Below are 24,003 nucleotides of genomic sequence, written 5' to 3'. Positions count from 1 at the left end.
TTTCATTGTCTAAAAACTACATTTGCATTATGAGACTATTGGAAATGTTTTATACTGATTATATATAAATAGAGATTATTCAACCAACATTTTATTGCACATAAACCTATGTTTAAAATTTATTTCCCTGGGGTAGAGTTCAGATCTCAGTTTCTTTTGTATAGAAATAGGGCAACATCGGTGGATTTATAGAGGTCTTTTGGAATTACATGTGTGTGAACAGGGGTAAAAATCCTAATGTATATATAAATAATTCACTTGTTGATTCAGTGCGTGTAATCCAGCCATTAATATTGCCCTCCATAACTGTGGTCTGTGAGGTCTGGTTTTGCATAACCAAGCCCCAAGAAAGCACTGGTTTCTGTCACTATGTAAATAGCATATGGACTGAGGCATTTAGGCATCTTTGTTTAGTGTCTGGTTCAGAGCACTACCACATACAAAAGTGCAGGTTCCTCTCCCTGTACTGCCTCTGCTGAGCTGGGGAGAGAAATTCCAAGATTGACATGAGAAAAGCGAGCAGAATCAGCCTTCTCATGTCACTACACTTAAATGAAGCTTGTTTGTGGAGAAAGAAATTGCAGAATTTGCAAGAAGTCAGAGACTGAGACAGGAGGTGTTTTTGAACTGTCAGCGAGTACGTGCACATGTGTTTGTCTAGCATGGTTGCCTCTATTAGTATGCAGCTAATACAATAGAAACCAGTATGTGCTCCAAAACAATGGCACCGTGTCCTATTAACATGCAACCCTCATTATTATTAGAGTGTTTTGTTCAATGCCTAAGAGTTGTTTTTTCTGCACAGTGTGGGTAACTCCTCATGACATTAGTGAGATCTACAGCTGTGCAGCAAACGGAGGGCAGAGCCTGCTTTTCCCTCCCCCAGAGTAATATTAGGGCTCAATGCAAAAGTGCACAGTGTAAAAGGACGTTTGTGACTCATTAATATCAGGAATGGAAAAGTGCAGCTGTCACGTTAAATGTGTCAACCTGAGAGCTGAAGCGAATGCATTGAGTGTTCGGTGAAATGAAGGGTGTTTCTGCAGGAACAGGAGAGATGGCTGAGAGCGCTAGTTTTTGGTGACTGGCTCCTGGTTGTTTTGCCTGTAGCCAGGATTTATATTGACAACCAGAACTTGGATTTGTCAGTGCCCACACATCAAAGTTGAGTGCAGGAAGGACTTGAAACCTGCAGTGCTCCACAGCGGGAGAGAGGTCTAATACAATTTCAGTGTTACTTTCTGTTGTCTTCTGGGGTTTGTTTTAGGCTCAAAATGGACCTAGTTGAATCCTTTTTAAAATAGGGGTAGGTGTTTTTTCCCACCACAAAAGTGGCTCAAACAAATATTGCCCAGCCAGGAATGCATTCACACCATTCCTCCTTTGTAAAAACTAACCATTGCTGACTCATTTCATGGGGTGGCAAGCGGTCCTTCCCAGTGCCAGGCCCTTTCCCAAAGGATTCGTAGTTTTTTCGGTGCCAAAGCACAGTTCCTCAGTGCACACCAAGTGATGGGCTCCATTCCTGCTCTGCTCCTCTGTCATGCATTGAAAACCGAATGGGAGAGAAGCAGCCTCACAGCACAGCCAGGGCTGGGCAGCCACACTGAAATATCAGTCAACTCACTGATAGTCACTCACAGAGTGTGCACTTCCCCTTGGGATTAGTAATTGGGTCACTAGTTCACTTAACCATTGTAAATTTAGTTTTCTTTTAGTCACATGTAAATGTGGGACAGAAAAAAAGATACTTCACAGCACAGAGCAGAATCTGATTTGTGTGCTAGGATAGGGACACAAAACAAGATTATTTTGGGATGAGAATGGTGAGGAGAGAGTGAATTGCTGCCTGGACCTGCTGGGCATGCCTCCAGGGGTGGGGGCAGGTGCCCAGATCCTACTGCTTGGGGTTTGGCACAAAACTGGGACTCCGGGGTAGCAGGCAGAGAGACATCAAAAGACAACTCAAAGAGAATTTCTCTGATCTTTGTTTTTGTCTCATAGTATGTCCAGTCTTATCCTTTGGGGGCCTGATTTGGGATTTTTGGAGGAAGGGGGATTGGATAGGGAGAGGGAAGGATTTGGCAACATTAAATAAAGAATATATTAGAAAGCTCTCAGGATTTTTTATAGTAAAAAATTTGGCAGATGTTGACTGTAGAGGCAGTATCTCATATGCCTGCAATATTCTTGGAGATCTACTACATGCCAAAAATCAGTACATTTTATAGCACGAAGATTTCTGGTGGGAATACTGTTCTGTACCAGATCTCTCATTATAAGTCATTATTAAGATATATTTATCTCAGATCATGTGTGGCCACCTAATAAGAGCCAGAAACAAAAAAATGCTATCTTTCTAAATCTTTGTTGTGATTATGGATAACCTGAATTGAATTTCACACAGTAGAACACATTTTTTAAATGCGCCCCATATGAATGCTTTCTGACAAACATGAAAAATGTTAGTTCCTGTCTGGAACTTTTCTAAAGTATATGAGTAAGTCTGGTGTTAAATAAATAAATAAGTAAAATGGTGCATTACTTCCAGGGTAGTGAAAACCCCTTTTATTTTTCCTCATTATAAATATGCAGTACATCTCACTAGGTGTTACAGAAGACTTTAATCTTTTTAAGTTTTAGGGAAGACTAAGCCCTTAGTCCATTTTGTTTTGGTGGCACCTCTGAAGAACTAATTTGATGGGTAAGCTGTACAGACAGTTCACACAGGAGATAAGGGTGATGAAAAATTGGTTTATAAATCTAATAAGATACAGAGAATGGTTTCTACTCATTTGAAACAAATTCCAATGTGTAAACCATGACGGAGAGCTGAATTAATGTTGACAGTGAAGAGATTCTAAATCCAAAGGGACCATCTTGCTGACCTGCTCCTAAGGACGCTGAGCTGGAACAAGGAGATGAAGTAAAAAGTTACTTCAACTTTAACTGAAGCTGGGGAGGCTGATTTATTATTGTAGATAGCAGAGGGGCATTTGCCATCAAATTATCTGAGGTCCAGAGAGTAGGGGGATGGGGATGGAGGTTATCTGAGTGGTGGGCTTACCATTCCTGTTCATAGAGTATGTTGAGAAACCTCCTGCCAAATGGAAATATCCAAATTGTCAACAAAACAGAGGTGTTGGTGTTTTATTTTCATCACGTGTTTTGTCTCCAGCAGGCAGTGTACTGAAGTATGAGGTTTACTGTGGATGGAAAGACCAATTTTTAAGTGAATCTTTGCTACAAGTTAAACTTACCTGGGCAAATAGAAGGGATCTAGGAGAACACCAAGGCACTCCCTGCTTCCCTCTGAGTCTAGAGGGAATATAGATGCTGCTAGCGCTTGACACTAGCTCGGCTGCACCACAAGACGTGACGCCCATTTCCTGCACCACTCTCACCTGGGTTCGTGCATAGGAGCTGATGCAATGCAGTGTGTCGGGGAGGTAATCTGTGTTGCAAAGGAGCAGCGGCAAAAATTTCATTAAATCTCTGTATCCCTCCTGAGGTAGCAGCAGTCCACTGACCCTGCCAAAAGGCTGGGGCGTATCTTCCTCTGTGTTTTTTCTGTGAAACGTGAGTTTGCTTGTCAGAAGTGGCCTTTAACTTACGGCAAAATAGAGTTCATTCCAAATCTTGAGGTCCTATGATGCATTCGTGGTAGACTTACCATTTGCAGCAGCCTATGTTGCATATAGTAATATTTTTGTCACATGTTACCAGACAGAAAGAAAATATGATTGTTATGTGATGTATATGCTGTACTGTGTTGTACTCCAGACTGCGTAGTCCCTATATTTGGCTATATAGGAATTCTTAAGCTGAAAGCTTTGGAGTATTTGGGACAAAGTTTTGCTGAATTTTCTTCTGTTAAACATTATCTCATTCTATAAACAGTCCCATGTCGCTCAAAATGTGCTTCAGGAAAGATGTTATAACCCGTCTCTACATTAATGGAAATAAAGGCACACAGTTGTGGGGGAAACAGGGAGGGGAAATGCTTTGCTGTCTTATTTAAAGCAAGTTTCATAAAAACCTAGACACTAGAAACAAAGCCAGGCAGTTTACAGAATTCACATCCTCGTAGGTTTATTTCTGCCTCTGTTTTCAGGGCAACGGTGCTGCCAATTGTATTTGGTACTAACTTTTCCCAGTGCTGCTGACAGTCCAAAGCCTTTTAATACTGTTGTTGCTGTGTCTTTGCAATCTCCAAACTGTGAGCATGGTATTAAACCCAGAATGCCTGAAGTTATTTCAATTCAGGAGACCGGCAGGACTTGATAAAGCTGTCATGATTGTACTTATGTCTGCAGGGCTTGGAAAAGATGCGAGCTGAGCCTTTGGGATAGAAAACAATACTGTGCCCTCCTAGATTGTTGCTCACCTCTGAGCTGCCACACGTTTCTTTGTTTCTCCACTCGCCTTCCCTTTTCCCTTATCATAAAGAAGTTCTGGGGCATTGCTGTGAACTATCTGAGCTTGTTGATGATATTTATCATTTGAGAAGCTTTCAAAATGCTACATTTCACTCCTGACAGTTTGCCTTCTTGTGTTCCCTTGTCATCACTGCAAAAAAAAATAAAAAGCTTTCCTCACCTTTGCTGAGTTTCAAAGGCTCAGTTACCTTACAGTCACTTGAGCAGCTCTCATTCATACACTCTGCTAATCACCCAGTTATCAAGTCATTGTGCATTGATAATACTGTTTTACTGGTACACTCACTGTGCTGCATAACACTAACCAATATCACATTATATTATTTTTTGGCCTTAAAACCAGTTCGGTTTCATGTCTGATACCAGAACTACTGTATAATGGCATCTTAGTTGTCTTATGTTGTCTTCATTGTTCTGCTGTCCTTGCTGCTGCTCACTTCCACGTGCCTGATACTGTGCAAGGATGTTCTCAAAGAGAAGGGATCAAGATCTTTTTATGGCTATTACCAAGGATCAAAAGCTAGGATAAAACTTGGCCAATAATCATCAATTTCAGGTATCTTTCCTAATTCTTCTACATCCTTGTAGAGTCCATAAAATATTGAAAATATTTAACAGCAACAGGAGTATTTCATCATTTCATTTTAACATGCTGTTTAGGTACGCTTCTCCCAGCAGAGCAGTAGGGTGACAGAAAAAAGAAATATTCCAAAGAGTATCAATTGCTCTTTACCTGCATAACCCTACCATCATATTTCCTACTCCTTCCCCTATAAGCACAAAATGAGCCTCCATATTAAGTAGATACTCTTTCTATTTAGGGTGCCTTAAGGTGCCAAAGTGAGGTATAACTGCTGGCTTTGAAGGGCTGTGAGACCACCTCAGTCAAAACTGTCAAATTTTTTTCAATGCAGTCTCTGAAAATTGTTTCCTCTGATGGTTCTTTAGTTTGTAAATGGAGTTGTTTGTGTCTTAGACGGAGTGAGTGAGCCTTCCTGGGGCAGTACTGCTGTCTCAGCTGGCAACATCTCTCGCCTCAGGAAGGATGCCGAAGATGGCTTTGTGGGATTAAAACTTCCTTCTTGTGCCAAAGGGGTGTTCTTCCAGCTCCTATGTGAAGTTTTGTAGATCAAAACTTCTTAAATCCCATCTCACAAAGTGTAAAGGTATTTCTGGTAGTTTAAACTGCACCTCCTTCAAGGATGTGTATCAGACACCAGTGTAATCCTGCAATGATATTCCCTCCTTATAACGTGAAGTGTACAGATTGCTCCCTTGGAAAGAGTAGGACTATTTAATCTATTTAATTATCTCATATAAAGCAAGTGCTTAGTGGTTTATTTAACAGAGGAGATTGCACATATATACTCATTAAAATAAAATAGGGTGGAAAGAGGAAGTTTCCCAGGCTCCAGGTGAAGCCTTTGGTGGGTGTAGTCTTTCTGCCTACAAAAAGAATGAAATCCTTTGTCTTCCCCCTTGCAACAAAAATAAAGATGAATCTTGCAACATTTAAAAAAAAAAATCTAAGCAGAGGTTTGAAAAGTCTAGAACTTTGCCAAATATAGTTGTGAGCATTCTGATTTAGAAGAAGAAAATAGCTTTGGAGGCATTCAAAGTAAAGTCCTTGCATAGGTGGTACTTTTCCATAGTGACAGAAAAATTCAGTGATGGTTAAGCTGACCACACTGAGCTAAGAAGTTAGCTTGTTCTTTGTGTGTATGTGGTATCTGCACGTACGTTGCATCTATGTGTCTTTGCATACTTACTAATCTTGGATGTGATGTGTGATAGTAGATGGCATTTAAACCATTATTTCACTATATGTTTCAGTGGCATTTCATTGAATAATAGTTGTGATCACATTGGAGTTAATTAGCGTTATTGTGGTAATAAGAGTATTCTTTACTTGATTTATGACTGTGCTCCTGAATGAGATGAACAGTTGATGTGATAAAATATATGATAGGTAACATTTTTTTAATCTAAAGTAAGCACTCAATATGAAATAACACAAAGAGGAATTCTTTTAGCTAACGTATTGCCAGCTGTTAATTCTAATCTTGCTTATTTATTAGTTTGAAGGTCTAAGGTAGGTTTTAAACAATTTACCTGCAGTTTCAGCATTTAATGTAATGTGTAAGTGTCATTCTTTTAAATTCAAATAATAAATTCATCTCAATTTGTATGTGAACCCTGAGGGAAAATAATAAATACAGGATAACGATACATAGAAAAATACCTGGTTCTTGGCAATGGTTAGTGAGGATGCTGTGTGATATCCACCTCGTCATTCCTTGGAGCTGTTTATTTCTCACTGATGCTGAAAAATCTGTTATGCTTAGATAATCCACTAAAATCTGGAGGTGTAAAGTAGTAATTAGTACCAGCATGGTATTGTATCTGGCCTCTTAGCTATCTGAAATGGGAACAAACTTCACATTCCCCAAATCTGTGGATGTTCCTGAAATGGGCTAAGCTTCAAATGTCAGTGCGGAAAGAAGTAACAATGGATCAGTAAATACAGATGCTCAGCCAGAAGATGTCTGAAGAAAAATAATTTAAAACATTGTGAATGAGCCATAGTCCCACAATGGGAGATGAGAGGCGTAAGGACCTTTCAACCCCCTGTACCAGCTGCAAAGATAACTTTTCCAGGAGCTGGGAGAGAGGTTTTCTATGCATTGCTAGTGTGCTGAAGCATAGGTGACATTCCAGGCAGTCTGGTTCCGAGACTATGTTCGCAAATAGATGCAGTTCTGAGAATAATAGTAATTTCATTGAAATTGTCAAGTGGTTGATACTTGGACACACACTCACGCATGCTTGCGCTCACAAACTTACCTGAGTCCCTCATTTGTTAAACTACTTAAACAGATGTGATTCACTCATTTTAGGCATGTTCTTACGTGTCCATCAAAAGATGAATAGAACAGGCTGTAGTACTTGAAGAGCTCAAACTTCAAGGACAGTGCAAGGAGAATGGGGCAAAATTATGACAAGAAAAACTTAAGATGAATTGCCATATCTAAGGGAAGAACAGTCTGCAAAAGAAGGTGATGGAAACTTCATTAACCTGGATATTTTTTAAAAAGGTCTGAAGAAGTTTCCGTTCTAGTGTACATTAGGGAACAATCCTGTACTGATAGAGCAAGTGGCTGCGTGACCTCAGAGAGATGTTCTGCCTTTAACTTCTGTAACTGTAATTCCTGGTAAGTCTGTTTTGAATTAGAGCAGTAGAGCACAAGTAAGAATACAGGTCTTGATTTGATTACGTGAAATTCAAACTGAATAAAATCACATCTTACATTAGATCATCATATGCACTTAGCCTTTGCCCTTCTTAAGGGAGGAGGAATTTTGACAAAGATGGATGCTTCCCTAAGCCCCAGATTTATTTATCAAAGAAATGCTTCATTGTGGTCACTCATTTTAGCTTTAGAATATCAAATTACTAAAGATATAATTCTCCATAAAAGCCTGACTGTGAGATCACTTAACCTAAACAAAAAAATGGAGCTAACTTTAACAAAATGGCTTGAGCTACGAATCTGATAGCAGTAACTGAGCTTCATAATTAAGGATAACAATAGTTTATACGGATTGAGAAGAAATGCAGAATCAGCTCCATAATTATCATTTTGTGAATGTGAATCGTGCTGTAGTTTCTGCAGGGAGGAGTGCTACCCGCTGTCTATGCACGGAACAGGGGTACGAGGCCTCCGGAGTTCTATTTTTAGCCCTTTGCCATTTTTGTCTCCTCCTGCGGGAGGCTGACCCAGTTCTCACTGAAGTCAGTTAAGATCCTTTTTACTGTTTTCAGTGAGAGATGGATCAGGCTTTGAACTTTGTCTCGACATCCCATCTTCACAGCAGGAGTAATAATAGTCTGATTTTGTCTTTGGTGTTGAAGAGTCGAGTCACGACTCTAAAGAACATAAAGGAGATATCACATCAGAGAAAGCCTAATAAGTCTCCTAGGCTTCAGCCTGCAGGCATAAGATGGGATTCACATCACTAGTCGTGAGTCAAGAAGATCAGATCTAAGCTAGTCATCCAAGTTCTCTCTCTAGTCAGTACTTACTGGCCTCTAGAGATGCCATCTCTTCCGTGCCTTTTAGATGGTAAAACCTAGGTGACAAAGCTCTCTGAATCAATATGAGGAACCTTTCTTTGCCTGGAACTGCCTTTCACAGCCCAGAACTTGATTAACACCCTTAAGGTGAACCAGTGCTGCCTCATTCCCCTTCAGCATATCTAAACATCTACTTAGGAAGTGCAGTGTCTAGGGTACGTCATTTGTGTTTAATGCGATAGTGTATCTGATCACCTGCCCCGTTCCCCTACCTCATGTTTTTCCAGATGTATACAACTAAACACCTTTCTCTGGCTGATCGGCATGGTTCACAACACATTGGAGATCTTGGAGACAGTTACCATGAAAATCTCTTAAATATAATAAACACATAAAATAAAATACTGTGCAAGGGGAGATTGTTCTGGGAAAAAATTGTCCAGATTTGGGCCATGAACTCTGCACTGGACTACCATTAGACACAGCTATTTTCAATGTAATTTGCCTAGAAACATGCAGCAATAAACTAGTTACAAGTGTAGAGGGAAAACTACCTGGAACCGTTTTGTGAAAATGCACTTGGGTTGAAACCAAAATGCTGCACTATATTGATTGATGCTTTAAAAATGTGGGGAGGGGTCAGTGAAAAGCACAAATACATATGATTGGTACGTGGGTTTTTTGTTGGGTGTTTTTTTTTTTTTTTTAATTTAAAAAGAATGGTAAGGTACTTGAATGCATCCAGAGGAGGGCAACAAAGCTGGTGAAAGGACTGGAAGGCATGTCCTATGAGGAGCTGCTGAGGACTCTGGGCTTGTCTAGCTTGGAGAAAAGGAGGCTGCTCTCTGCAGCTTCCTGAGGAGGGGAAGTGGAGAGGGAGGTGCTGATCTCTTCTCCCTGGGATCCAGTGACAGGGCGCGTGGGAATGGTTCAAAGCTGCACCAGGGGAGGTTTAGACTGGACATTAGGAAGCATTTCTTTACCAAGAGGGTGGTCAAACACTGGAACAGGCTTCCTAGATGCCCCAAGCCTGTCAATGTTTAAGAGGCATTTGTACAATGCCCTTAATAACATGCTTTAACTTTTGGTCAGCCCTGAAGTGGGACTAGATGATTGTTGTAGGTCCATTCAAACTGAACTATTCTATTCCATTCTATTCTAATTTGTTTCTAAGTGACTAAGATATTAGACTTCTTTAGCTTGCAATACATATCAAAAATAAGAAAGGCAAAGTATTTCCGTTCTGCTGCCTCTAACCTTATATTGGTCCAAGAATTATATTGGTCCAAGAATTAACTGATGCATTATTTGGTGTTTCTCATTTAATTATTTATTTATTTTTAATTATGGAAAAAAATGCCAAATACTTTCAAAGCAGAATTTGGGCCCTTTGGTTCATTTGTACTGATCACTGCAATGCTATTTCCTGTGTAACAGATGAGGCCAAGCACAAACTGCATACAGCCAATGCTCTCTGATGTTGAGAATCAGTGCAACTCCTACTCTGGGTTTAAAAGATTTGGAGACAACAGTTGACGAAACACTTCTCTGGCACAAAGATGATGGACAAAGTGATGTTTGTTTCAACTTTAAGGAAATCTCTTAGGCAGTTTGCTGAAAGATCTGTGTTTGCATAGTGCATTTCCAATGCAGTGATACGCGTTAACCTGGAGACACGGTGGAATCTCGGCTGAGATCTGCTACCTGGGACAGAGATGGAAATGGATCCTGACATTTTGGCACTTGTTGGTCTGAAATGCAAAGGAAAGCATGATAAATGTAACAGGCAAATTTCACATCAGCTTTTTCATAAACCATTTTTTTCAACTTGCTACAGAATATCAAACTGTTAATAATTAATGAACCAAAGTTATGGGAATCCTGTTAGCAAATGTTGCCACGGGATAGGACAACAATCACCTCTGATTCCAAATAGTGGTAGGGATTGTTGCATAGGTTTTGTTAGTCTATTTCTTTTCCATAATTGTGTTTTTTTTTTGTTATTTGCAAGAAACAGAAGAGATACGAAAGCCTCCTGGTTCTGTCTAAAATGAATTCCAAAAGCATATATTCCAGCCATTTCCATTCTAAAACCTGAAGGGTGCAGTTTCATTTGTTTGTGATTGCAGATTTCATGATTGAAATAGGTAATTATGCAAAGATGAATATAGAAAGATTATTGAGAGATTTGAGATGGAAGTTGGTTTTGTACTTGAAATGGTGCAGAAGTATGTAATGCCGGTTAGCAGATCAGTGAGAATTTCAAGGGTTTACATATGACAGTTCTCTCAGAGGTTGATGCAACGTTAGGAAAAAATACTACACACCCCTAAATTTTCAGAGAGCATGTCATTTTATAACTCATAGATTATTTTTCTGTGGAACTCGTGCTATTATTGTTTGACAGGAACTAATTTCCACAGGTGTGGAAGACAGATTCTTCATGGGATATTCCCTTTGGAGGGATTAGTCATTTTTGGTGTCACCTTCCTCAGGATGCCACAGCGAACCTTCCATCGGTCTGCGGTTTGCAGAAAAGGGGACAGCCATGATTGTCCTTCTAGTAGCAAAAATTTCCATCTGCGGTTGCGTTGGCTCTTACCTTCTTCCAAAGTTTTGATGCCAGTTTGGAGATGTACGTAGATCCTGTGCTCCTGATAGATCCTTCCAGATCTCAGAAGAGCCGGGAATCTGAGGTAATCTTCTGACTGGGGGTAGCAGGACAAGGAGGCATTATATACTTTTCTTCATCATGAGACTTAATTCTCTCTTGGATTCCCACCCTGCCTGATCCAGGGTTATGTCACACCAAAAAAGTACAAAGTGCTTCAAACAAATGAAATAAGGGTCTGTACTGTGAAGAGCTTACTGACAAGAGAGTGAGCTCAGGATGAAAACGCACGAAGCAGGCAAGCAGTGCAGCATTATGGTACCAGCCAGGATGAAGCTCTCAGGTTCAACATAGCTTTAGTTCAGCACTTGTAGAGAAATAGTTGTACATGAAAATATTTGATATGTGTAACAACTTCTGATATGATTTATGTGCACTTGAAGCAAATGAACAGAACAAAAGTAGTGCAGGCCCTCACCAAATAACTAACCTCTAGCTTATTTGACCTGTGCTGTGTTTATATCTCATCTGACAGTAGATGACAATCCTTTCACGAATACATGAAACTCTGAGGTTCAAGGCGAGTGTGGTTAACTCCCAAATGTGGTTGCTTATCTGAAATGTATCTAAACGTCTTAAATCTGCAACAGTGAGATGGAAATCTCTCGGCACCAGACCTTCCTTCTAGAATGACAGGGATAAAGCCAATAGTGTTTTTCCTATCATAAGCTGCACCTGTTTTTAAATCCCAGACACTTAGCTGGGAACTCAGTGGACAAAGATAGAAAACGAGGTGAAAAAAAATTTCACCATACTTAAAATGTGCTGTGTTCAGGCTTCTTGTGCACCACACATTTAGAATCATAGAATCATTAAGGTTGGAAAAGACCTCTAAGATCATCGAGTCCAACCGTCAACCCAACACCACCATACCCACTAAACCATGTCCCTAAGCGCCTCATCTACACGTCTTTTAAATACTTCCAGGAATGGTGACTCAACCACTTCCCTGGGCAGCCTGTTCCAAGGCCTGACCACTCTTTCAGTAAAGAAATTTCTCCTAATGTCCAGTCTAAACCTCCCTTGGCGCAACTTGAGGCCATTTCCTCTCATCCTGTCGCTGGTTACTTGGGAGAAGAGACCAACACCCACCTCGCTACAACCTCCCTTCAGGTAGTTGTAGAGCGCGATGAGGTCTCCCCTCAGCCTCCTCTTCTCCAGGCTAAACAACCCCAGTTCCCTCAGCCGCTCCTCACAAGACTTGTGCTCCAGGCCCTTCACCAGCTTCGTTGCCCTTCTCTGGACACGTTCCAGCACCTCAGTGTCCTTCTTGTAGTGAGGGGCCCAAAACTGAACACAGTATTCGAGGTGCGGCCTCACCAGGGGCACGATCACCTCCCTGCTCCTGCTGGCCACACTATTTCTGATACAGGCCAGGATGCCGTTGGCCTTCTTGGCCACCTGGGCACACTGCTGGCTCATGTTCAGCCGGCTGTCAACCAGCACCCCCAGGTCCTTTTCCTCCGGGCAGCTTTCGAGCCACTCTTCCCCAAGCCTGTAGCGTTGCCTGGGGTTGTTGTGGCCGAAGTGCAGGACCCGGCACTTGGCCTTGTTGAACCAAACGTGTCCAAAATTTAGTATGAATGCTTCAGGGGAGGAATCACTGTAGGCTGACAGTGCCTGGCACAGCCCACGGGAAACACTGCGTGTGCCTCCTTCCACATCCAGCCAGCAGAAAATCCCCTTTGCCTTTGGAGAACCCTGTGCCAATACAAAGGGACTGCTGCAGGACCACTGCATCCTTTACTGTCTGTGCAGTGTGGCCAGAGCCTCTGTTGAGGCCAGTCTGCACTACTTTTTTCCCCAAAGTCTAGGGCTCAGCCTACACCATTTTTACCATGCAGATCATCGTATTGGTGAACTAACCTCATCTAGATGTAATTAGGTACATCCCATGTTGGAGTCAGTAAACTTGTAATGCTTTTCAGCAGAGATGAACATAAGTGTATTAGGGACAAATGCAGCAAAGCTGTATTCATACTGTATTTCAGCAAAGGTGTTTGTGTCTCAAATCTGTGTCATAAGCAGAGAGTGAATGCATTTAAAAGTATACTAAATATTATAAATAAAAGCAGGGGACAGCCTTCTCCCCAGGGAGGTGGACTGGTGTTTGAGCTGTCGTAGTGGTAATGTGTGAAAAACTCTGGAGTGGAGTAGACTTTGAAAAATAGTGCTAGCTTTGGCATTTGTTCCAAATACTATTGGAAAAGGATCATTCAGAAAGGATGCTGTTAAGTGAAACTGGACCCTAATTCAGATCATATTAAATGGAACATTTTTTACAAATTCTCAGTTAAAGAGGTTTCCAAAAAATGATTATTAAAACATAACATTTTGCCACTGTTAACAACCTAACCATTATAGCAATGGCCTGAAAGTGAGGGAATAAAAATTTACTATTGGTAACAAAACTGTCTAGAATATGTTCTTCGCAGTCCAAAAGGAGAAATGCAAATACTGTATATTTATAGTCAGCCCTCAGAAACTGGGAAAATGAACAGTGAATGAGCTATTTTCTTTCTGCTTTTTATAACTGGAAATATTTTCCCCCATTAAACACTTGGAGGCCAATGTCTCATTTTTGTATTGAATATTTTCTCCAGCAACAACTATTGACTACAGCAGGATATTATCTAAGTAAGAATAACATGACTTGATTCATGGCTTTTATGTCTGACAGTGTTCCTTTAATGCTCAGAAGTACATGTGTATCCACAGCGTTCAAAGGTATTTTGTGTATATGCATAAAATTAATGCATTTTTAAACTGAGGAGGCTTTTCAGTAGGATTTTGAAAAGGAAAGTGCTACAATTCTGCTTCAATTGATGGGGAGGTTAAAATTCCCAGTGGGAGCAGTCTTAGGCCAACGCCGAGCATTTCTGAAGATCTCACCTGGTACTGGAAACACCCTTAAACTGGTATCTTTGTCTCTCCTTATATTTGTAAGTGTTAAACGCCACAGAGCTATTGGCCTCAACTTGAGTGAAGAAAGCTTTTCTATGACAGCAAGAGCTGGCTATGTTTAGTTAGCTAAACGTAGCTGAATAAACCATAGCTCCATGGCTATGGAGAAGATGACTGCACTCCCTTTCCATTTCTGCTGTTATTTTGGGGACTCTCTGGTGTCTTAGTTCAGTGGTGTTTTCCAGAAATGTGAAAGAGGGAGAGAAAGGATGGGCAGGTAGTTTGAAAGCTGAGATAATTTTGATGGAATTCACCTCTGTTCCTCCACAGTCAGGCATGTCTTGGGTACATTGCTTAGCTTCTGTGTTCTTCAGTTCTCTCTCTGTAAAGTAGGGGTAATACTCATATTAAAAAGCTCATATTGCAAAGGCTGTGGCTGTGGGGTAAATCTGCTCAGGATGGTGAAGTGTTCAAATTCTTATGGGGGGGCAGATATGTACCTCGGACAGACTGGACATGATAGCGTTCCAAAGCAATCTGAGCATTACATATTGGCAGCTGCAAGATAATCAAATAGACTTACTCCGTTTAGAAATATGAGACAGAATAGTAGATGAGAGGAAAAAATGTAGAAGGAACTTGAAGACATAGTCTTCTCAAGTTATCTCACAAAAGCCAGTGAAAGGCAAATGTTTCTGGAGGCTGAGACATCTCTGGCTAACATGATTACATGCTGTAATGTGATAGCCGTTGGGAGGCCTTTGTAACGAGCTTGTAGCCGAGTGTCACATGAGGTACCGTAGGCTTCTGAGGTGGTTAGTCCCACTTGCGTCATTACATTATCTTTGAGAAATTCCAGGGGACTTGGAAATAAACAAGTGTACAGTCCTGTTGCTGTGCCTGGCAGGATTGGGCCAGGGTGGTGTGTTTCAAATAAATTATTTTATGTGTACTCAGGGATTAGTCTATTAGTGGCTTTATACATTCTCCTTTCACAGATGGCAGTACCAGTAGGAATTATTACTATTGTTTTAAAACTCTAGTAATCGCTTGGTTTCATGCCTTTGAAAGTATAAACAGCCAGTTTCAGGGGTTTACTTGCCACAGTTGTATTACTCATACTCCGTTTCTTGCTTTGTTTGCTGGTAGAATACGTACACCAATGCAGACAAGCTTTTGGAGGCTGCAGAGCAGTTGGCTCAGACTGGGGAATGTGACCCTGAAGAGATCTATAAAGCAGCCCGGCATCTGGAAGTACGGATTCAGGACTTTGTCCGGAGGGTGGAACAGAGGAAACTTCTCTTGGATATGTCAGTCTCCTTCCACACCCACACCAAAGAGGTAAGATGTGCATGAGAGAATTTTTCTGTGTATTGCAGAGTGCTGCAAGAAGCTGACTCTGAAAACTCAGATGACATTGAAAAGGCATCTTCACTGCGCAGGGCTGATATCCAGTTCATTTGATGCATATGACTAACTGTTGTAAAGAGGAAACAAAATGTGAATGAAACATCTGACTGATATAGTACACTAAAATATAGGGACAGTATATCTAACATATCAAGTGGTGCTTAATTCACAACTAGAACGTATTGTTATAAAGCAAGAATTCTCTTGTAAGAACATGAGTTGATATTAACACATTAGGTATAAACATGCTAGCAGTGTGATACGTATCTTCAGAGGGATGCCATTTGAATGGAATCTTAATTAATGTAGCCATTATTATTAAGTGTTACTGGAAATCTTGCATTGTTTAATGAGGCAGACTTCACTTTTCAAAATTATGGTTAAAGAGCAAATAGCCACATACTGATACAGTGAATCAGTGAGGACCTGAGTAAATGCTGTTTAGTGTAATTGAAAAATATCCAGAGATAAGGCTGTCTCGCCAGAGATACAGTGGACAGGACATCAAATGGGAGGCCACTGGGGATGTAATTAAAGCATACTTCACATTTTTCTGCAGACCAAAGGCCATTCAGTGATGAGTGACTTTTAAAGATAGGGTTTCTGCTGAGAAAGATGGAATTAGTCAGAATGGTTGTTTTCATGCTCTGCAGCATCTGTTTGCAAAAGCACACTTGATCAGAAAGATGCTCTTAGAAGCTGAAAGCTTTGCCTGTGTTTACATGTTACAAACAAGTTGTGTGTAGCAGGCTTCAGCGTGTTGGAGAGCCTCCTTAAATAGAAGCTGTATGCACATATATGCACATATATATACATATATATGTGGAAGATAGTTGGAGTTACAGTGTGTCCATTATAACTGTTGATACATGAAGGTTTTCCTTTTACATCCTGTTTCTGCAATATAATAAAATCTAGTTACTTTAAGTTTGTGAATAGTACTATTGTTTCCAGAGTAGCTCAAACGCTTGCAGCTATGCTTGTCTGCCGCAGGGGAAACTTAATTGGTTATTTCCTCAGTCAAAATTATTTCATAAGTTTCCTACTGTGATTAACCTCGCTTCACCTATGCAGGTGGCGACTAGTAACACAAAGATAGGCATGACTCCAGGAAGTTATCAGTATAATATGTTTTCTATCATCTAAATTTCTTCTGATGATTACTGGTACTGTGTAGCCTAATTTGGGTTTGGGAACTAGAGCTTCCCTGTATGAAGGGTTTTGGATTGCAGTGCACTATACTCACTTCTACCCTTCTTCAAGAAGAAGGGAATTTGCCTGCTCCACTCACCTGGTTTTAATGAGCCCTGTTTCGGTGTATATAAATGCAGATGTATAAAAATGCACATTTTTTTGAAACTATTAAAGAAACAGTCTTTTGTGACAGCATCAATGCTGTTTACTAGATATTGAGAGTAAACCCTAAATCTCTGCCTCATTGATGCTTACCCATGGGACAGATTGGTGCTGTGATGCCTTTTTGGAAAGCTCAGTAAGTACTTGCTGTCAGTTTTAGGGAGAACCAGAGTGGACAGACTCGGGGGTGCCTCTCTCTCTCCAGAGGAACAGACGAGGGAGCTGTAGCATAAAACTGGGGCATCAGCAAAGTCAGGGTGGACCCAGGAATCCACAATTATCAGAATGAATGACAGCGTCATGCAAAGAGGCTGCTAAAGTTATTGCAGTCTCCAGCAGCGCCCCAGCATCGGAGGATGCACAGTAGCTCTGCAAGAGAAAGGAAGTTTTCACTTCCTTACCCCTGTGTTAATTCATTCCTGTGGGGGCCAAACACTCTGGTTTTCTGCAGGTTCACTGAATTCCATTGTGTGTCACTACCTGCCTCCTTCAGTGACACATTTCTGCACTGGTGGGAGTCACAGAGCCCAATACCTCATTTTTTTGCCAAAAATAATAAGTGAGGAAATCGCTGCGTTTTTAGTATTTGTCTGCCAGCTGTGGGGATCCCCACAGACACAGTGAAGTAACCAAGGACTGCCAGGGGGGGACCTGGTGCAAAGGGCAAAGCATTACAACAAGAGAGCCTTAGCACATGTTTGGATCTATATTTGCCTTTTTATGCTATAAATAGATTTGCTCAAGTAGAAATGACTCATTGCTTGGCCTTGCTTGGCACTTCATGTATATTGTAAAATGGCAAGTTAACGAATGTAATTGTCGTTCTTCAATATGAATATAAACCAGATAGCTGGATTCCTCAAAAATGAAGAAATACGAATGTCCTTCCTTTGCCACCATGCCTATGATACTATTATGTCCTTTCTCTGTTTCATACCAACTGATCTCAGTTGGTTCCTCCTGGGGCCCTGACTAGGAAATGTGCTCAGCCCTAGTGAGACCTCCCAGCCTACAGGACCAAATGCAGGTTCTTGCTCTAGCCTCTTGCCTACTTGTCCAGGTCAGATCTGCACCGCCTATGCTCATTTTATGAAACTGCTTAAAAATAAATTCACTGTATTTGCTGGGATTTCAGTCCCAAACAACAAAGATAACATTAGATTCCAGTTTTAAAGTCAGAATTTATCAAGCAAAATTCCCTTTGAGTCAGTAGCAGTTTTAATTGAGTTAAAGAGTTCGGAGTCACATTTAAATTCTAGCAGATGTCAAGGCAAAAAATCCTTTTGCTGCAGCAGTAAAATACAGGGAGATCTGAGATCATAGCTGCTGTTTTACCAGGAGGCATTCCAGTTACAGTGCTGACACATGCCTCCCTGATTAACCTTGCCCCTCCTACCTGCCATGCTGTGCCTGATGCTGGACCGTCCAAACCCATCACGTGGGAGTGTCTTGGGGCGACGAGAAAGCAGTTTGACTGGCATGTTAACATGTTTAACACCTGACATATTTTGCATTATTCTAGAAAGCATTATTAGTTCCTTAATAATAACCATCATTATTCATTTCACCCTTTGTAGTTCTTAAAACCATTTCTTAAACTATTAACAACTGTTTCTCTTATGTCCTTGGAAATGAATAAACAGTTCCCTTCATGTTTTCTTGGCAATAATGCAGGAAACTATGGCCTAGATGTATTTTTCATCTAAGTTTCCCAAATTCTCATTATTTCTTGATATATTAATCTACGGAGACAGAGCTGGTGAAAGGGAAAATTAAGTAGAAAGAATTGGTCTCACTGACATGGTTTTTATGGAAATATTCTAAATATCTTCCTGCAATGAACATGTCACTTCTGAGTGTCTTCCTAGCACAGCTGAATTGCATTTCTGATGCAATAATTCCCAGCTGTGGGATGAGTGTACTGATTGTGAACTTCTCACTGCTTCACCTGTTCTCTGCCCACCTCTTAATCTCCACGTGTGACTATTCAGATTCCCAGCATTTGAAAAACTTTTAACAGCTCCCATTTTTAAAAAGTGATCTTGTCAAAGACATGTTTCTTTTTGTAATCTGCCTTGCTAGAATTTCTTCAGGACAATATATAGTGTTGAATTAGGGAGTCATTTAAATCCAGATATCCCATGAGCAATGAAACAGTGGCTTCTTTTTTATACTACAGTAGACTTGAATCACTGCTCGTTTCATGTGAAAGCATTATAAGAGGATTCCTTCTGCTAAACACTGACTTATACAGTTGAAGGAATATGGAAAAGACTGTCAATTAAGCATAACAATAATAATTTTTTTTTTTAAGGGGCCTTGCTTAAGAATGCATGCAATAGGCTGAAATGATGACTTTCTGGTATAGTAAAATTATTTTAGAGGCATAAATTTAGAGCAGTCCCCTAAGTGATTGTTAGTGTCATAACTCATGAGTAATGTAGTTGTCCTATTGCCGTGCCTATAAAAGAGATGCTGTGTGTCCCACTGTCCTATAGTATTCATTATGCTCTCTTAGTTTATAGTCAATATTTTCATACCCTTTTAGGCCAAGGCATTCCTGACGGTGTGAGCAGAAGCCTGGTACCTTGGGAATCAAATCCAATTACCTGTATGGCAGGGTAAAGTTATAAATTATTATCAATTCGATAAATGCATTCAACAGACTTGTACCCCAATCATTTCTCTCAGAATTAAGTGTGATTGAATTCAGATCTGAATCAATTATTGTCAGGATTATCAGATCTTGCAGTTTTATCACAAATCTCATGATAGTTGATGTTTTTCTGTGAGCTCTCAACTGCTAGGATCCAATGATGATACAGGATCCTTGGCTGTCATTGCATTTTGTTTAAAAGAGAGCCTCCTGGAGAAGAAGTTGCAGATGTGATAAAAATCACACCCTGAAGTCTCAAAAACCTCAAGGCATATAATAAAAACATCTTGTAATTCATTGTCTGAATCTTAATATTTTACATTGGTCTCACAGTTTTATACTTATGGTTCTGAAGTGTACTTCACAATTCCAAGTATAAAAATGTAGACACAAAAGAGCACTGTCATCATTTCCATATCATTAAAAACTTTTTAAATCCTCTTGCATAATTAGATGATGACTTAGCATCTTGTAAATGTCTTTACTTTCCATAAAGATTTTCTTCTCTGTTTAGCAATCGTAGTTTTGTTTTGCCTGGCTTAAAGTGGCACAAAATAACTGCTACCAGCAGTTTCTGATACAGCTTCAGTGCTGAGAGTTTAAACAACAGCATAGAAAGGCCTGGGAATTACTTTTGTTAAGTAAGTGTTGAGTTGAGGCTACAGATAGATAGCTGTGGGTGATATCTACATGCAAATAAATTCTTGGCTTCATCGGCAGGATTTTAAGGTTTTATGATTAATGTAGGTGTTTAAGAGCAAGTATATGTACCTGAGTGTATTCTCTATATAACTGAAGTAAAGGTTTGTTGTGTTATTTGTTGTATTGGCTGATAATGAAGTTGCTAATTTAAGAACAAGAAGGAATTTCACTGAATTTAGATCCATTTACAGTATATGGGTCTTACCTGAACTACAGAGCAGTTCTGCAATTGCTTCATAGCTCTTTGGGGCATGAAAAGCATCTTTTACCACCTCTAGGTTTTTCATACCTCAGTGAGTTTCAGATTACCACCTTTGTGTTGCCTTGAGTCCTGCAAGACAGCAGCAAAAAGCAGGAGAGGCAGTAGTGTAGTTTCAGGCCATGTGCCCTGTGCTTTGTTGGCCCTTGGTAGGTCAGAAGAGCAATAGGACGGACGAGGTGCTCAGTACTTGCAGTTCCATGTGGAGCCTGCCAGGTCTACCTGGCCCACAGAATGGGGGGATGAGTATGCTGGGGAAATAGTTAATGTTGAGAAAAATGAACTGCCAAACCCTTAACAGGTTCTTACTGAACATGTGCAAACTGGAACTTGGCAGAGGTCTTCTGAGTGACCAAATTTGGGCAAATTTTCACAGGGATGACATAATGTATATTCTCGACATCAAGGCTAAACCCTGCAAAATTTCAAACCCTTTCTTAAAAGCGTGGCGGGTCTGGAGCATCTCATGTGAACAGAAATAAGACTTCTTTTCTAACACAGGCAAAGTCCTTTTTCCCCTTCCTCTCATTCTGGACCTTTTACCTCAAAATTCATCAAGTTCAGCCTTAGGCAGATACCTGGTATGGAAAGTTTCACTCTGAGCAGCTTGTCTGATAAGGCCATGAGAAACTGAGAGCAAAGTCCTGGACCATTAAGTGTCAGGCAGCTTCCTATATGGACCTAAATTATTTGTGTTCAGCAGGTCACCTTGGTCACCCCATAGATATCAGCGGGGTTACTCAAGTGCGTAATGGGAGTGGGGTTTACCAGTAACAGTGTTTTATTGCAGGCACTGCTAACTTAATTTTACTTGATAACCAAGGTCTGTGAAATTAAATTCTCTCTGCTTTGGTTGAATATCATGATTAGGAGATTATTTCAGTGTAGTTCACTAATTTTGACAGGGCTTGGCCCTCACGTTGTGGCAGAGTTGCTGGGAAGCAGGGAGCAGAAAGCTCATGGGGCTAAGGTCTGCTGCGGTTGACCCTCATCAGAAGAGTTGACAGAATGAATCAAAGTTAAAAATGGAGCAAATATGATGGTGGTTCTGGGATATATTGTATAATCCCGTCAGTCATTGTAAATTGACCCAGGATTCAAAGTTGATGTTACTGAACTTAATAATTTGTTGTTTAACTGTTAATATTGACATTTCAGAGCAATCACCCATTAGATAAGAGACTTGTGATGAAGGGGATAATCAGTTTAGCAATTCCACTTGCTGGCAACCTCTAGAAGTCCTGAAAAGGTCTTGGTCTCTGAAGATGTGTACCACAAAGTATTTGTCTTACACACTTGTACACTAGTCCTGTCCTGGACAAGGCTTCTGTTCCTTTTCTCATATTATGCCAGATTTAAAAAAACAGTGAAAGCATAAAACACTAAAATGACCCAGACTGGCTCTCTGCACAAAAAATATTCACTGACTGGCCATTTCACATCCCAGCACTTTTCAGGGTTAGAATGAAGTACCACGTGCCTTGTTCAAAAGCTAGAAATTTTATTCCTTCAATGGGATAAAATGAACAGCTGAAATACATACAAAGCAGCATACAAAACCGGACTTTGAAAATACCTGCCCCTCCTCTCACTGCAGGGTTGTGAAAAATCAAACCTTAAATTTATGCCTCTTATAAGTATAAATGATGTTTTTGCTAGGAGTTGAATCAGTGTAGTTTGATGGAGGGAGTATTATAAGCAGAGAAATCACAAGACAAGGAGGTGAAAAAAGCAAATGCTTTTATAAGAGATTAAGTAAATGCTGATTTTTTTTAAAAAAATAAGTGCTCGGTTTGTAAACGTTCTGATATTCCCACCAGAGGTGGATTTGCAGGAAGAGAGCAGAGGACGTGGGAGAAGTGAACTGCCAGAGCTGCACATACAGGTAACGTGTGCAGTCCTTTGCCCAGATGGCAGTTTCCTCGGAGAAGACAGTTATGTTGCCAGCTTACTGTTATCGTTCTGATAATTGGGGCTGTAAAGAGGGCTCTGCTGGTCTAACAAGCGTTATTTTTGTGTGAGCTATGCAAAAGTTCACTCTGGGTTATCAGCAATCAATTACCATGAAACAGCAAAATAAGAGCAAATCCCTCTCCAACTCCAGAGCATAGACTGTGGCTTTGACCAAAATGCGAACATTCACCAGTCATTTGCTTTGGTGGTTTCGTTGCAGAGTTAAATCTTGTTTGTAAAGCTACCAAAGATCTGGGACTGAGAAACCAGGACAGCTGGGGTGGTGTGGGGTGCCCCTCTTTCCTGTCCATTTGTTGTCTAGAAGCAAAGTTTTTTCAGGAAGGATTAAGAAGCTGGGAATGGAGAGAACTGTGGTACCCTGGCAGCACATCCTGCTCTTGAGCAGGGGAGTTTGAAGCATGGCCAAACCACTAGTGAATAAAATTCTGCCATCTGTGATGGCAAAAAATTGTGAGACAGAATCAAGGTAGTAAGAATTAAATGTTTGTAAATGCAGCCATACAGACCAATCTCCAGAAGTTGAACCTGCAGAGAGCAAGGGCAGGTGCATGGAAGAGAAGTACTTTCCATCATTCTGCCTTGTACTAGCCAAAGGATTCCTGTAGACTGCATTTAAGTTCACACTTTGCTATCCGCATTTTTCAGGCCATTCACCAGCATTTTGTCTGACTGCTTGGCTTCACTCAAATATCATCATTGGCTTTTGAGAGCCCTTGCATGTGTTTTGTGTGTTATGGAGACAGGTCTCCAGCCTGTATGCCTTGCACTCCAGATAACAGTGGTTCATGCTGCAGCTAGAGGGGTGTTTTATGAGCACCTTTAAATAGGATGTGCCAACACTCATGAAATACCCTTTTATTAGTCATATTACAGCCAATTTTCCCAATTTCCTGAAGCTGAGGAAGATGAGCTTCTCCCAGTTCCAGTGTGTGGGCTTGCAGCTTTTACTGCTGTGTACAAAGGCAACAGAATGGGCAGTCAGTGCCTGTGCTAATTTGCATACTGTGTAAATCTTCATCAAAACCATACAGGGACACCCCTCTAATTCACTCATCACTCAAAAGACACATTCTCTTGCGCCTTAAGTACACGTACGCAACGGAGTCTACAAGTCTACACAACTAGTTTAAAAAGGTTAGTGAACCTCAGTGTAGAGGTTCAAGTCAATGGATCCAATAAGACTGGTTAGAGAAAGGTCCCACAGTTTGTTTAATCCTTAGCAAGTTTCAGAATGATTCAGAATTGTCACAAGTGATTTATTTCTGAGATTCCTAGGGCGTAGTGCACAAAGTTGCACAAAAGGCTCAAAGCAGCAGATCAGGGTAAGACTGCAAGTGATTATGGCCAGTCACTGGAAAAAGTACAGAGGGAAGAGGTAGTGCAACTCCCATTTGAGAAGTAATGAAACGTTTAGAACCAGTGAACAATTTAGAGGAAAATGTAATGGTACCTGCTTTTATTTAAGTAAATTGCTGAATTTGTAGTGTATATTTTACAGCTATGGAAAGCTCCTCCTGCACCAAATTGTACTGTATTACACTGGTGTAAACCTGAGTA

General features: G+C 40.6%; 1 protein-coding gene across 1 annotated transcript in view; it reads left to right on the top strand.

Moving 5' to 3' along the window:
- The window catches only part of KALRN (kalirin RhoGEF kinase), a 524,417-nt gene that overhangs the window by 294,330 nt on the left and 206,084 nt on the right, over window positions 1-24,003 (top strand). Inside the window, exon 11 of the mRNA XM_075152844.1 lies at window positions 15,239-15,430. Within this exon, the coding sequence (XP_075008945.1) occupies window positions 15,239-15,430 (192 nt within the window). The remainder of the gene's footprint in view (window positions 1-15,238; window positions 15,431-24,003) is intronic.

Source organism: Calonectris borealis, chromosome 6, assembly GCF_964195595.1.
Source record: "Calonectris borealis chromosome 6, bCalBor7.hap1.2, whole genome shotgun sequence".
In the NCBI taxonomy this organism is placed as follows: Eukaryota; Metazoa; Chordata; class Aves; order Procellariiformes; family Procellariidae; genus Calonectris; species Calonectris borealis.
This window is presented reverse-complemented; position numbering and strand designations above follow the sequence as displayed.